The sequence below is a fragment of the Nyctibius grandis genome, chromosome 3, assembly GCF_013368605.1.
Source record: "Nyctibius grandis isolate bNycGra1 chromosome 3, bNycGra1.pri, whole genome shotgun sequence".
In the NCBI taxonomy this organism is placed as follows: domain Eukaryota; kingdom Metazoa; phylum Chordata; class Aves; order Nyctibiiformes; family Nyctibiidae; genus Nyctibius; species Nyctibius grandis.
In genome coordinates, this window is record NC_090660.1 from 113,665,070 (window position 1) to 113,680,079 (window position 15,010).

The 15,010-nt window shown below is 52.9% G+C and overlaps 1 protein-coding gene across 2 annotated transcripts in view; it reads left to right on the plus strand.

The window, feature by feature from the left end:
* The first annotated feature begins 9,856 nt into the window (after positions 1–9,856).
* The window catches only part of RHPN1 (rhophilin Rho GTPase binding protein 1), a 39,045-nt gene continuing 33,891 nt past the window's right edge, over positions 9,857–15,010 (plus strand). For both annotated transcript variants that reach the window (XM_068396314.1, XM_068396315.1), the window contains exon 1: positions 9,857–10,544. In XM_068396314.1, the coding sequence (XP_068252415.1) occupies positions 10,443–10,544 (102 nt within the window). In that variant the 5' untranslated portion in view covers positions 9,857–10,442. The remainder of the gene's footprint in view (positions 10,545–15,010) is intronic.

A 15,010-nucleotide genomic window follows, 5' to 3' on the forward strand; every position in this document is an offset into this window, starting at 1 on the left:
TTGCCCAGAGAAGCTGTGGCTGCCCCCTCCCTGGCAGTGTTCAAGGCCAGGCTGGATGGGGCTTGGAGCAACGTGGTCTAGTGGAAGGTGTCCCTGCCCATGGCAGGGGGGTTGAAACTAGATGATCTTTAAGGTCCCTTCCAACCCAAACCATTCTATGATTCTAAATGTTCCCATGGACATCTCTGCCCAGAGAAGCGGACACATTTGCAAGGTTTGGCAGCACCAACAGAAAGTAGGACAGAAATGGCATCAGCCTGAGCATCGTGGACACGCTGGAAGGGGAGACCTTGTGATGGGACACGTCTCCTGGGACTGTGGGGACAGGCTCCCCCATTACCCTCCCAAGAAGGCAACCTGAGCATTGGTACCATGGGGAAGGACACAGTCTCATCATTGCAACAAGCTACAGGACCAGGAGCATCCAGATCAGTGATCTCTACCAGCAAAATATGGGTGGGGGACACAGGAGTATTTCCCTGGTCAGCAGAGTGGTCAGGTGAATATTGGGGAGCTCTGTGGAACATGCAAACTTCATAAAGCACCAACCTGCCCCTATAAAGTACTTGCTCCCAAGGCTTCTCCAAGCCAGGCAGGGAGTTGGGAACCTCATCTTTGAGTTGCTTATGTTCCAGAAAAGCAAAGCGAGATATGAACGAGGGAGTAGCATACACAGCCTAAACCAAGCCTACATCTTTCAGGTTGAGCCTACATCTCCACAGGGTTGAAGTGATGGTGTCCCCTTGCCCACAGGGAAACTTGGGGCTGTCCCTGCTGGGTCACTGCCACCTCCCAACCGAGTGAGATGCCCACCAGGCTGCAGAACATCATATCCCCAGCTTGTGATCAGCACCACCACAAAAAAAAACAACTTATCCAGGCCAGCAGGTGAAAATCAACCAGAGCCACATTCCTCCAGCCCATGAGCCCTTGGAGCTGAGCCCTTGCACCAGCCTATGGGTCAGACCCATTGCCTGCCTTTCCCCACCTCCTGGCACCTCTCAGCAGGGCTAGTTTGGAAGTACAGCCAGCTGCCCCAATGCCACTCAGGAAGCAGCTGGGAAGCCAGGTTTCTCCACCCAAGGAGGGTGGTGGTGGCTCTCCTGCATACCCAGGTGAGCACAAAGAGAGCAGAGCCACAATTTCTGCTTTTAGCCAAAACATCCTGGTTTCTGCAAGGGAAAGGTAGATTTTTGGCCCATTTTTAAAAGTTCATTTAGGCTGATCCTATATTACCAGGCTGTGGGACATCAGAGCTACACAGGGCTCAGGAGAGCCTTTAAGTCTGTTTGGGATGGAGACAGCAAGTTCCCAAAAAAACAGGGGCTGGCTGCTTCTTCCAGGTGATTGCACAACCTCCACTAAAGTCACCAGGGCAAACAGCCCGGCAAAACACGCTCAGCCCCTCCAGTCTCATTAGCAGCCAAGCACCAGCAGATTCATGACTCAGAAGGCAAAGCCCTGCCACCTTTTGGGATCGGCTCCTTCCCCAGAAGGTGTTATTAGAGGCCTCTCACTGGACATGAAAGCCCCTGCCTCTAAGACACAGAGAGGATTAGCCTGCTAAGGGACAGCTTTATGAATTCAGCTTCCTATCTCTGCCCAGATCTAGGATGGGGGCGAGGGAAAGCCTTTTCCCAGGCTTTGTGAGGCTGGTTGTCCCCACCAGCATTTCCCCACCGCCTACCTCTGTATTTATGTAGGTATGTACATCTGAGTGATCGCGCCCTGCTGACTCGAGCATCCTTGAGGAGGTTGGATGGGACCAGGAGCCTCCCTTCTCCACCCTCAAATCCCAGGATAGGGCCTCACATTCCACTTGAGATATTTTTTGCAAGCTTCAAGGTCACTGAAGGCACCAGGACATGGCCAAGGTGGCCCATGAAGGCATCAGCAACAGGGTGGTCTCAGTGATACAGGAGGGAAAACCAGGGCTGTGCAACCCCATGGCAAGAAGAGAAAGGAAAAGTCACCAGTTCTCTGGGCAAAAAAGCATTGAGAAAAATGGCTTGATGTACCTTGAGGAGCCTTCCAGCTCCACTGATGGCCCTTGGTGGAGGGTTGATTCAGTCTCCTCCTGAAAGAGATTCACAGTGTTGATCTGGGAGGGGTTAGAAAGGCAGAGCTGGCATGGGTACCCCAACAGCAGCATCACCCCCAAGCAATCATCAGCCTCTGTGATAGCAGCCAGGCCACATTACTCATGTCCCATTGACATCGCCTTCCTCTTCCTCAGCCACCTTGGCTAGAAACCAGGAGCCTAAACCAGCAGGCTTTTCCAAGCATGAGGAGAGCTTTGAGGTTTTATGGGGTTAGGAAACCCCGTCTTACTTCCAACAACACCAAAAAGGTATTTTATAGATAGAGAAAATACATGAAAACTGTTACACCTCCTCAACCACCTCCTCATTAGATGCGTTGCTGTTATCAGGGACACTGGTCCACAACAGCAGAAGGGTTGGGAGGGCTCCAAAACAAAGATGCATCAAATGACAGTTTGTGTATCCAGACCAGCTTGGTCCTCAGAAGATTAAATGACCCTTGTAGCAGATGGCAAGAGGGAAAGAGAGGTGGGGGGCAAAGCCACAGGGTGGGAAAAACAACGAGGGTAAACAGAGGGCAAGGAGAAAGAAAAGGCAAAGCATAAGGAAAAATGGGGACAGGACCTAGAAGAAAATGAGCTTGGAAGGGACTCAAAACAGAGCCCTAAGAGCTGACCCACGGTGGCCACCAGAAATATTATCACACTGTTGGCACACTTGTTTTCAAAGCTGAAGCCAGGCTCTTCTGCTCTGGGCCGTGCAATGCTACGTCTAACCACGCAGCACCCCGAAACCCATCCCAGCTTCACCTGATGCTTGCCAAGCATCGAGGCTCTCGTTATAAATTCCGGCTTCCCCAAGTTTCTCTTTCAAAGGCTTTCAAGGAAGGCCAAAACCACACAGGGATTTTTCTTGAAAGCTGCTGCTGAAAAGCTGCTAGGTTAACTCATTAAGGGGGGAAAAAACACGAGTTAATTATAGGTTGGTTATGACAATATGCACTTTCGCTCCCTGGGAATACGCCTGCTCTCAAATTCACAATCCTTCAGCTGCTGTCAGAAATCAGGTTGGTAAATTCAGGAGCAGACAGCCATGATCATCCAAAAAATCCTGCGTGCCAATGCCTGGCACTTGCACCAGGAACATCAGCAATACCAGGACACCGACCACAGGCACTCTTGGGGGGGGTTTCAAGGCTGCAGCTCCAATCGCGTCCATCCAGGAGAGCTTGCTGACATTTCAGAGCGATGGAGACTCACCATGGGGAAGGGAAAAAGCATCTCTGCTGGTTTTACACACCAAGAGGACGAGTGCAACATGTTACCATGGGCAAAGCAAAATATATAGGGAATCAGCCAGGATCTGTGCTCACCAGCATCATACATCACTTAGTGCCATGGTCTAGTTGACATGGTGGTGTCAGGGCAATGGTTGGACTCAATCCCAGAGGGCTCTTCCAACCTCATTGATTGATTCTGTGATCCCAAGAACAGAGGTGAAGCTCAAACACCTCAGAAAGGGACACTGTCAGGATGAAACCAATGCCTGGGAAGCGACAGAGTCACCTGTGTCCTGATGCTCCCCGTTAGTGCCAGCTTGAGCTCTTGGTCCAACACCAAAATGTGACTGATTCAGCCCCAATGCCACATGCATCTGCTCGTGGGGCACATGAGCTCCAGGCAATTTACTCTTAAATTTAATTCTGGATGCCCAAAGGATCCCTTTTAGGGTCTTGCAGACAGCCACAAGCGCTAGGACAGCATCCTCACACCTCCCTTGCGAGCAAACCACATGAGTGTTCCTTGATCCTTCGGTGCAGAGACCACCACGTACCGACCCGTGTGCGGCTCCCTCCTCCGCTTGGATCCCATCCCTCAGGCTCAAGCCGAGACCTTTCCCTTCTGCAGCCTCTTGCTTTAGAGAGCTTCTTGGCCAAAAAGAAGACACAGAAGGAACACAAGTTTTTCACAATTAAAAAAAGCCTTTTTGATAAATCAAAGCAGCATGGTGGTGACAAAGCCCCTCTGATGCCATCTTCTCCCTTCCTGCTACCATCAGCCCCCATCCAGCCAAGGAGTTACCTGCTGATGATGTTTTCCTGCAGTGGCTTCTCCTTGATCTCTGGTAATTTCTTCTTCTTCCCTTTTACTGCAGGGGGCTGCACATCAGGACAGAGCGGTGTAAGAGAGAAGGAAGCTCATGGAGTGGGTTCGATGCCCACAAAACATCAGGGACAGTCACAAGGGTCACCCCAATGCTCAGGCATGGAGGGGGCTAGCTGGTACCTGCACTGTGCATGGTGTTTCCACTGGCTCCTTCTTCACAGCCTTTCTCCTGGGTGCCTTCGGCACCTCCTGCCCCTTCCCCGACTCACTCTTTCGCTTCCTGGGGACAAGCAAATTGATCCCATTGAGGCCAAGCCTGCAGCAAACCCCTTGGTGGTGGAAATAAGCCATGGCGTGATGCCACACTGCCTAACCCATATGTCCAGCACCAACAAAGAAGGGCAACGAAGCTGGTGAAGGGTCTGGAGCACAAAATGATGAGGAGCAGCTGAGGGACCTGGGGGTGTTTAGCTTGGAGAAAAGGAGGCTGACGGGAGACCTTCTCTCTCTCTACAACTGCCTGAGAGGAGGGTGTAGCGAGGTGGGGGTCGGTCTCTCCTCCCAGGTAACAAGAGGTAGGACGAGAGGAAACGGCCTCAGGTTGTGCCAGGGGAGGTTGAGATTGGAGATCAGGGACAATTTCTTCACGGAAAGGGTTGTCAAGCACTGGCACAGGCTGCCCAGGGCAGTGGTGAAGTCCCCATCCCTGGGGGGATTTAAAAGCCGTGTAGATGTGGTGCTGAGGGACATGGGTTAGTGGTGGGCTTGGCAGTGCTGGGTTAACAGTTGGACTTGATGATCTTAAAGGTCCTTTCCAACCCAAACGACTCTGTGATTCTATGAACAAAAAAGTGCTCCCAGAAGGAAATTTGGAGGGATTTCCCTGCTGACCGTTTTAGGGCTGAGTTGCCTGACAGAGCCAGCTGCAGCAAGCGTGATAACATAAGGCTGGAGGCCCCCCAAAATCCCCTGCCATGCTCCAACCCACCTGCTGCTGCTGTTCTTCACCCCACTGGCCCTTGCAACTCCCATGGCACCGTCACCCACCAGCTCTTCGAGACGTGACACAGGGTTAAGGGAGCATCCCCAAGGGTGGCCACTGCAATGAGACGGAGATGGTATATGGCCAGTAGCACACTGGTGTTGCTCTCAGAGGAAGCCCCAACAGGTGCTTGCTCCATAGTTCGACCCTGAAGTTTGCAGCTACCCACCAGGTTAAGCTCAGCTTTAGCAAGGACCCAAGTAGAGCATCAAATGGCCTTAAGCTTAGTCCCTGAGCAGCTGTTGGAGGTGGTAAAAATAAAATTGCTGCTAAAATAGAATATTTATTCTATCCCCCCGCCCCCAATAGTATAGGAATTCACAGGTCCATGTAGGTAGATGGTTGTTGTGTGCTGGGGTGGGTTTGCACCCTCAGAGCAACCCAGGTTATGTAGCACGCATTATCCAGGCCCAAATTACACTCAGAAAGCCACCACAGTGGAAAATAATAAAACACAGCAAAGAGACAAGAGCAAAATTGAGATATTGACTCCCCCCACCAAAGGAGGCAGCTGGGCCACCATCACCCATCTATCACCTCACCCCTCCTTCTCATAGCTGGAGAAGCCAGACCTCCCCCCCACCCACATTACTACTACACCTGGAAACTCAAGGCCTCATAGGGTACCAGAAATAAACATCACATTCAAACAATGCCAAGATGGTCACTACCCATGAAGGACCTTCACCATTGAGGAAAAGGGGGACTTGTCAAGGACAAGGTACAGAGCACTGTGAGACATCCTGCTAACTTTTCAAGGAGGAGAAAACACAGTGAAAACCTCCATATCTTACCAGTCTTTGCCAAGCTGCGAGCACTTGCAGCTGCTGGTGGGGCCACGCTCACTCAGTGCAGGGTGACATGCTCCCTCAAAGCCACCCAGGCTGGAGAGGACCTCACCTCTTACCCAGCTGCCTCCCTAAGGGCAATGCCCCCCTGCAGGGAGTTTATTTAAAGATTCCCTCAGCCCTGATTGGAGGCTTCCAGCCCAAGGTGCACCCTGGGAAATGAAGTTTTAGCCCAAAAGCTGAATTTGAGGAGAACCCCTAGTCAGCATCTCCTTAGCAAGGAGACCTGCTAGGTGGAAAATGCTTTGCACCACTCAGGTGGAGGATTGGGCCAAACACATTAAAAACAGTTTAGGGAAAACTCCCTTGCAGGAGATATCACCTCTGCAATTATGAGATTAAATTAGCCCCCAAATCCCACCTTTCTCAGCTGTCTCTTACCCATCAGAGCCCCACAGTTAGATTTGGAGAGGCCTTTGAGCCCAGGCACTGGGTGAAGAGACCAGATCCTGCAAGGTACTGCACGCTGTGACCCACAACCCTCATCCTGAAGCACTCACCCACCCCCCTCCTCTCCAGCCCTATTCATGCAGGTGAGTCTATTGCTTTCACCTGCCCACGTTGCCATCAAGAACCTCAACACAGCTGAGCCTCAAAACGATCTCAACCATCCCCAACTTAGTGCAAGCAGCGCTGCTCAGAAGGGGCTGGTGCAAAGGGGCCACAGGGGCATTGCATAGCATGAAGAAACATCAGCTTTCCTCAAAAATGCTGGGTTTGGGGGCAAAAAATGCATTGCTCTATGCTGGGATCCTTGGCCATGGTGAGTAACGGGACCACACGTTCCCCTGGGAAGGTGCCGCCCGGTTCACGGCCGGGAGCGGAAACCCTCAGAGGCAGGGCTGGCTCTGGGAAAACCTCTTTGATCCCCGTTGCACCACCCGAGGAAAAAGCATCCAAGCCACCTTTCTTGCTGGATGAGTAAAAGTTGTCAAGGGATGGGAGCTGGCCGCGGGGCAGGGAGCAGGAAAGGAAGACTTCATGCCGGGGCTTGTTTACTCTCGGCCGCCTTCTGCCAAGCCAGGGACCGGACTAGATAACTCCAGAGGTCCCTTCCAACCTTAACCACTCTGTGATTCTGTATATTTGGTGTTCTTCCATTTTCACCCTGGGTCCCGTATATATTTATACATCAGGCTGACCCTGATGCTTGGTGGAGGCTTCTCCCAAGCTCTCCACACCTCTTGGGACGTCCATGATGGGAAATGATGGGGTTTGCAAGTTGGGTGAGCTGGGAGAAACCTATCCCAACCTAAACCAGCTCCACTTTGCCTCTAGATCCTGCCCAAGCCCAACCTGGGTTAAACCTCTTAATAATTAAGATGAGTTTTATATATTCTTATATATTTTCACTTTGCAGATACTCTTTGCAATGGAGGAGATGGGAGCAGGATGGCTCCATCCATGGCTCTGCAGTGGGGAAACATGGACCACAAACCATAGAATCATAGAATGGTTTGGGTTGGAAGGGACCTTAAAGATCACCTAGTTCCAACCCCCTGCCACAGACAGGGACACCTTCCACCAGACCAGGTTGCTCACAGCCCCATCCAACCTGGCCTTGAACACTGCCAGGGAGGGGGCAGCCACAGCTTCTCTGGGCAACCTGGGCCAGGCTCTCACCACCCTCACACCAAAGAATTGCTTCCTAATATCTCATCGCAATCTCCCCTCTTGCAGTTTAAAACTGTTACCCCTTGTCCTGTCACTACTTGCCCTTGTAAAAAGCCCCTCTCCCGCTTTCCTGTAGCCCCTTCAGGCACTGGAAGGTGCTAGAAGGTCTCCCCGCAGCCTTCTCCTCTCCAGGCTGAAGAGCCCCAGCTCTCTCAGCCTGTCTCCAGAGCAGAGGGGCTCCAGCCCTCTGAGCATCTCCGTGGCCTCCTCTGGACTCGCTCCAACAGCTCCGTGTCCTTCTTCTGTTGGGCCCCAGAGCTGGACGCAGCACTGCAGGGGGGCTCTCATGAGAGCGGAGCAGAGGGGCAGAATCCCCTCCCTCGCCCTGCTGGCCACGCTGCTGGGGATGCAGCCCAGGACACGGGTGGCTTTCTGGGCTGCCAGCGCACATTGCCGGCTCATGGTGAGCTTCTCGTCACCCATCACCCCCAAGTCCTTCTCCTCAGGGCTGCTCTCAATCCCTTCTCCGCCCAGCCTGTGTTTGTGCTTGGGATTGCCCCGACCCACGTGCAGGACCTTGCCCTTGGCCTTGCTGAATTTCATGCGGGGGAATTTCAAAGGGGGTTTGGCTTTTTTCTTTCCAAACCGCTGCGATATTCACCCAGGAAAGCATCGCTGCTGTTCCAGATTGAACAGTAATTCTGCCTTTCTAGGCCAGCAGTTCCCTTCGGATTAAGAAATCCAGGAGGGAGAGAAAAGTCTTTCCTAACACGCTGCCTCGCCACGGATCACGTGCAATCCTCAAAGCCCCAACAAGAAAAAATGGGCTGAGAAAGGTGGAAATGGTTTAATATATTCAGGCAGTTGTAAAAAATTCATGGAATATAAAAGGTTTAATGTATTTCAGGTTAATTTTTTTTCCCCCTAATTAAATATGCTGGTGACAACCCAGCTCAGCATCCCCATGTCGGGCACTGCACCCCCTCATCACAGCAGCCCAGATGTTGCGGTGGGGGGGGGAGCATGGGGGATGCATGGGAAGGGGGTGCAGGGATTGTAGGGGCTGAAGGGGGGGGGGGGCGCCCAGATGTGGCTGGGGTGGTCATGGGGGGCAGCTGGTTTGAGGGGAGGTGGTCCAAGTGTGTCTGGGGTGGTGGTGGGTGACACCTGGTTGGAGGGGAGGTGGTCCAGATGTGGCTGGGGTGGTGGTGGGGGGGTCTGGTTGGAAGGGAGGTGGCCCAGATGTGGCTGGGCTGGTCATAGGGGGCACCTGGATGGAGGGGAGGTCATCCAGATGTGGCTGGGGGTGGTCACGGGGGGCATCTGGTTGGAGGGGAGGTGGTCCAGATGTGGATGGGGTGGTGGTGGGGACGCCTTGTTGGAGGGGAGGTGGTCCAGATGTGGCTGGGGTGGTGGTAGGGGGAACCTCGTTCAAGGGGAGGTGGTCCAGATGTGTCAGGGGGGGCAGCTGGTTGGAGATGAGGTGGTCCAGATGTGGATGGAGGTGGTGGTGGGGGACACCTGGTTGGAGGTGAGGTGGTCCAGATGTGTCTGGGGTGGTGGTGGGGACGCCTGGTTGGAGATTAGGTGGTCCAGATGTGGCTGGGGGTGGTCACGGGGGGCAGTTAGTTGGAGGTGAGGTGGTCCAGATTGGGGGGGCGCACCCAGATGTGACGCGCACCCAGATGTGGTGCGGGGAGGGGCGCCCAGCTGTGCCCGTGGGAGGGGCGTGGCTCCCAGCGAGGCCCCGCCCCTCTCGTGACGTCATCAGCGTGCTAATTCCCACCGTTGCCACGGGCGACAGGCCCCGCCCCCCGCCCCTCCACGAGCCGCTCCGCTCCTCCTCCCTCCCGCCTCTTCCTGCCCCTCTCTCCCATTGGTCAACACCGCCGCCCATCCACGCCGTTCCCCTCTCCCATTGGACGCAGCCGCGCTCCGCCCGCCCCCCCCGACCCTGCTTATGCCCCGGCGTCGCGGCGGGGCCGGCGCCGCGTTCGCTCCGGGCTGGCAGCGCCCGGGGGGCACCGGGGGGGTGAGCGGGGGCACCGCCGCCTCCTGGGGGGGCACCGCCGCCTCCTGGGGGGGCACCGGGGGGGCGAGGGGGGGCACCGCCGCCTCCTGGGGGGGCACCGGGGGGGCGAGGGGGGGCACCGCCGCCTCCTGGGGGGGCACCGGGGGGGCGAGGGGGGGCACCGCCGCCTCCTGAGGGGACACCGGGGCTCGGTTCGCCCGGGGGTGTTGGGGTTTGCCCTGGCACAGGGTGGGTTTGCAGGGCTGGGGGGTTTGCCCCCAGTTGGGGTATCTTTATAAGGGAGTTTGGGGGGTTACCCCCCCTTCTGGGGTAGCTCTTACAAGGGGGTTTTGGGGGGGTTTGCCCCCTCATTTGGGGTAGTTCTTGCAAAGGGGGTCTGTGGGGGTTTGCCCCCCCACCCACCCCAGCTGGGGTAGATCTGCAAGGGGGGGGGTCTGTAGGGTTCCCCCCCATTTGGGGTAGCTCTGCAAAGGGGGTTTGGGGCTTTGCCCCCTCACCCACCCCAGCTGGGGGAGCTCTAGCCAGAGGTTCGGTGCATGAGGGTTTGCAGCATCAGAGGGCAGGGGCTAGTGGGGGTTTAAGCCCCCATCCAGGACAGAGCTGGGCTCTGAGCCCCCTGAAGGCTAGCACAGTGTGGGGCTAGGCCAGGAGAAGCAGAGCAGTCCAAGGAGGGGACACCGAGCCCCAGAGCCACCCCCTGGGGTCAGGCGGGAGCCCCCAGCCCCCCCACCCCAGCCCGTGGATGCTGTGCCTGGGGAGATGATGCCCCCCGAGGAGGAGAGCCTGGCTGGCAGCGGAGAGGGGGACGAGGACAGTGGCCTCGTCCTCTTGCAAGCCCTGAAGAGCGGCAGCACCCGGAAGGTGAGACACGGCGGTGGGGTGCCATGGGTGGGAGAAGGACACCAAAGCACCCAAGTGATGCTCCGTGGGGCTGGGTATCCATGGATGGTCCATGGCGATGGTGGTCCCAATGAGTGCTGCAGGCCACGGGTGGGGGTGCAGGTCCATCCTGGCCGTCCAGCTGTCCTGGGGGTGTTGGAGCATGGCAGGAGGCTGGGTGGGCAAGGGCTTGGGTGTGTGATGTGGGGTAGAAATGGGTCCAGTAGCATCCGTAGGCAACCCTACTCAACTCTCTCATAGTTTATCTCTTAAACTCTGCTCCTCTATCACATCTTTCTCTGCTGCCTCCATCTGCAAGCTTCCCAGTGACTCCTTTTAACCCAATTCTCCTCTATTTTCGCTTTTTTTCTCCTTCCTGCCCATAGGAAGATGGTCCAGCCAAGTGCTGCTTGCCCCCCACTCACCATCAGGGGTACTGGGCAGAGTATTTCTCGCTGGCACGCTTCACCCCGGGAGCTGCCCGTGAGGAAAGTCGTGGCCGTGCGTGCGAGATGGGGCCGATAGCTCCGCTGGCGTCACTCGATTAATTAGTAACAGCGGGGTGAAACCAACGGGGATTGTCCTCGGGCTGCCACCGATCCCGCTGCTCGACTTGCCCCGCCGTCCTTTGAGTGTCAACACACTCCTGGGGTCGAGGAGGCTTTAAAGAGCACTGCTTTTTGCAAGAAAAATGGGTAAATGTTCATTTTTGGGGCTGTTTAAGTGCGTCTCCCGTTAGGTCGGTTCCCTGGGAGCCAGCTTTATAAACCTGCAGCGAGTTCACCCGGTAATCTGAGCTCTTCTTGCAAGTATATAATTTTCAAAACTCGTTTTTCAGCCCTTCGGCAAAAAAAAAAACAACAAAACCGCCCGCGAAACACCCCAACAACCAAAAAAAAAAGCAAAACTCAGCCAGGGTCTAGAGGTGTTTTTTTTTTTCCTGAGATCTCAGCCTTGGCTGAACAAGGATCAATCTGATCTTGAGTCACTCGAGCCGGGCCTCCCTGAGTGCAGCTGAAGAGGTTGCAACCTTAAACCAGGTTGGAGTTTACCCAGGGTTTTGTCTAAATAGCAGGTGCCGCTCGTAAGGGAAGATTAGCAGGAGGTTTTTTATTTTTTTAAAAATTTTTTTCCAATTTATTCTGCATGCAGAAGCACCATTTCCCTTGTCTGAGCAATCAGTTCACCCTGTTTGGATCTGTCGGTAGCACGGAGGAGAATAACATAGGAAAATGTTGCAAAGCTTCAGGAGGGGGGGAAAAAACTGGCAGCATCTGTCATAACATGATTACTTTTTTTTTTAATTAAAAAAACAAACCACCTGATTAGATTTCCTATTAATGATATCAGTTTTTTATTTAAAAGAAACTATGAATATTGTTGTTTTTTCACCCCAACAGCATCTGGGGCTGTGGATGGGGCCACTGCATGTTTGCTCCCTTGCAGGGGATCCTGAACGCTGCTGCGATGGTGATTATTTTCTTTTTTTGCCCAGGGTTCACGTACTGAGACTGAAGATTTAATACATCTGTTTCCTGCTGGCGCCCTGCCCCAGCTCCCCTGATGCCCTGTGCCTCCCCCAGCTCCCCAAAGCAGTTTCACACTCCTAAAATTCAACCTCTGCATGCAGGTTTTGCTGTTTAAAAACCCCAATCCCCTGTATTTTAATTTTTTTTTCCCTCTTGATTTTATTTTTCCTTTCTCTCGCTGAGTGCATTTGCCAACAGCGAGGGCACTTTGCTAGGAAATTTAAAACCTTAATCCTCCACTCATTTGTTAAAAGGCTGTGTGATGTAACCATATTCTCAATAAAGGATTTTAGCTAGTAATGTCTACCACAGAAAACCAGCTTTCAGCCAGAGTGCTTCATGAGATTAGTTTTGTGAGAGACTTTTTGCTCCTCAAACATCTATTTTTTTTATATAAAACATTTGTTGTGACCTATTGGGTGTCTTGTGCTAACAGCCCATATTACTTTCTGAAATGCTCTTGGCTGGGAGGAGAAGGAAATGATTGATAATATTTTATTTTTTTTAAAAAAAGAGAATTTTAAAGCCTGCTTTTGTGTGGTTCTCTGGCTTTTGTTTTGCTCTCTATCCCACTGGCTAACACGACTAAACCAGGGTCACTTGGCCACTTGTCCTGTGCTGGCCTGACTCAAAAACTTGTGAGTTGCAAAGAGGAATAATAATCCCAGTTGACAGCTCTGATGCTATCAAAATAGCTTTTAGACCAGCGTGGTTCTGGAAATAAAACAGGTGCTGAGAGCTTGGTGCTCCAGTTTACCCTATTTCTACAGCAAGTTTTCCAGCTGCTGGATCATCTGTGCACTTGGAAACATCCTTTTTTTGGGGACAAAACTCTGTGTTAGGAAATATTATTCCTTTTTACAAGGGCATGGAGTGATAGGACGAGGGGGAACAGTTTTAAATTGAAAGAGGGGAGATTTGGATTAGATATTAGGAAGAAATTCTTTGCTGTGAGGGTGGTGAGACCCTGGCCCAGGTTGCCCAGAGAAGCTGTGGCTGCTCCCTCCCTGGCAGTGTTCAAGGCCAGGTTGGATGGGGCTTGGAGCAACCTGGTCTGGTGGAAGGTGTCCCTGCCCATGGCAGGGGGGTTGGAACTAGATGGGCTTTAAGGTCCCTTCCAACCCAAACCATTCTATGATTCTTCTTGCTCACCTTCTTGGAAGGACTTTGCAAGCACTGTGCAAACCAGAAATAGGGGTTTCTAGGGGTTCCTTGTCTCTGTGCAGGTATTTTGCTCTTGCTTTTACTACACAGCAAATGTTGATGTTCTGGAGTGCGCCTTGATGCAAGCTGGATGAATTAGTGGTGAGCAAATGCAGCTTGAACTTGACCAACTCTCATGGAGTTGCCTACCTCTGCCTGAATTACACTTGGTGGCTGGTGGTTGACCCTCCCAAGCACTGATCTTTGGCTCTTCATTCAACATCCCAGCTGGAGTTGAAGGCTCCCTAGGCACAAGCCATCCCGTTTCCTTGTGCTTCATGTGCAGTTTTCTTTAATTGCATCATGAGCGCAGACTGGTAGTGCTGGAAAGGTTGGTTGGTCACTCAGTGGTGGTAAATGCTGTAGGATCTCGGCAGCTGGGACTCACTAAGCAGACAGCTCTGAAGACTGGGGTCCTTTAGGGTTAGCAACAAACCCAGTCCACCACTGGAGCAGCTTTGACACTGCCCATGAATCCTGGTCCTACCTAAAGGAATTCCCCATCTGGATGAGAGGATAGTTTTCAGATGGGATGACTGATGATGTCCAAAGGTTGCTGTGACTCTGTCTGGAGCATGGTCCTCAGGTGTCAAACCAAGATATCTCAGGCATGTTTTGTAGCCTTGCTTGGCTTTACCTTTGGCTCCAAAGGGGTTTCTATTATTTATTTCATTCTGACTGCCAGTTCTCTCTCTCTGTGTAGAAGTAGCACCTGGGGTGGCTTTTGTGGGAACTGCCAGGGTAGGAGGAGATGAGGTGGAGGTCAGTCATGGGGAGCCAGGCTCCAGCAGAGCTTCTGCCATTTTGTCTGAGGGGTGTATTTATGCCCTGAGCAATCAACCTCAGCAACTGGTTGGTGTGAGGAGTGAACAAGGCAGCACTGGAGAGGTCAAATGGGCAAAATCCCAATGGGTTCTCCAACAGAAGAGTTGAACCATGTCCTCTTCCTTCTCTGGGGAAGGGTTGAATAGTTACAGTCTTGATGCCTCTTGACTCACTTCCTTAAAAAAAAGCAATAAGTTGTCTGTTCCCTGGGAGGGATGAGTTATAAAATTAAAACAAAATAATCCTTAAGGCTTTAGGAAACATCTGCAGCAGTCTGAGATCATGGAAATACCGAAGGCAGTTGAGGCTTCAGGGGATGTAGCAGGTGAGCATCACTGGTCCCTTTGCTAAATGCAGCTGGGCTATACTGGACGTATTCATGGTATCCACCATCTTCCAAGTGATCTGAGCTCTGGATGTGTTTAAGAAAAGACTGGACATGGCACTTAGTGCCATGGTCTAGTGGACAGGGTGGTGTCAGGGCAACGGTTGGACTCAATGATCCCTGAGGTCTCTTCCAACCTGGTTGATTCTGTGATTCTGTGAGCAGTGGAAGGTAAGATGGACTTAATCCTGCTATTAGTCCTCAGCCTGAGCTCTGGTCATCCGATATCAAGCGTGTTGCTCTCTGTTGAGACCAGCTCCGAGGCTGTGTTGTCTGACATGGGGTACCAGCACTGCAGTGCAGATCTGCTGCTGCCCATGTGCAGTGCATGACCTTAACAACAAATTTTAGGGCAGATAATTTGATTTCCATCAAACCAGGTGATTCCTTCCTTGAAAAAGGAGAGAGAATTGTGGGGAAAAATGTTGAGGTGTTGGAGCGAGTCCAGAGGAGGGTGACCAAGCTGGTGAAGGGTCTGGAGGGTCTGACCTACGAGGAACGGCTGA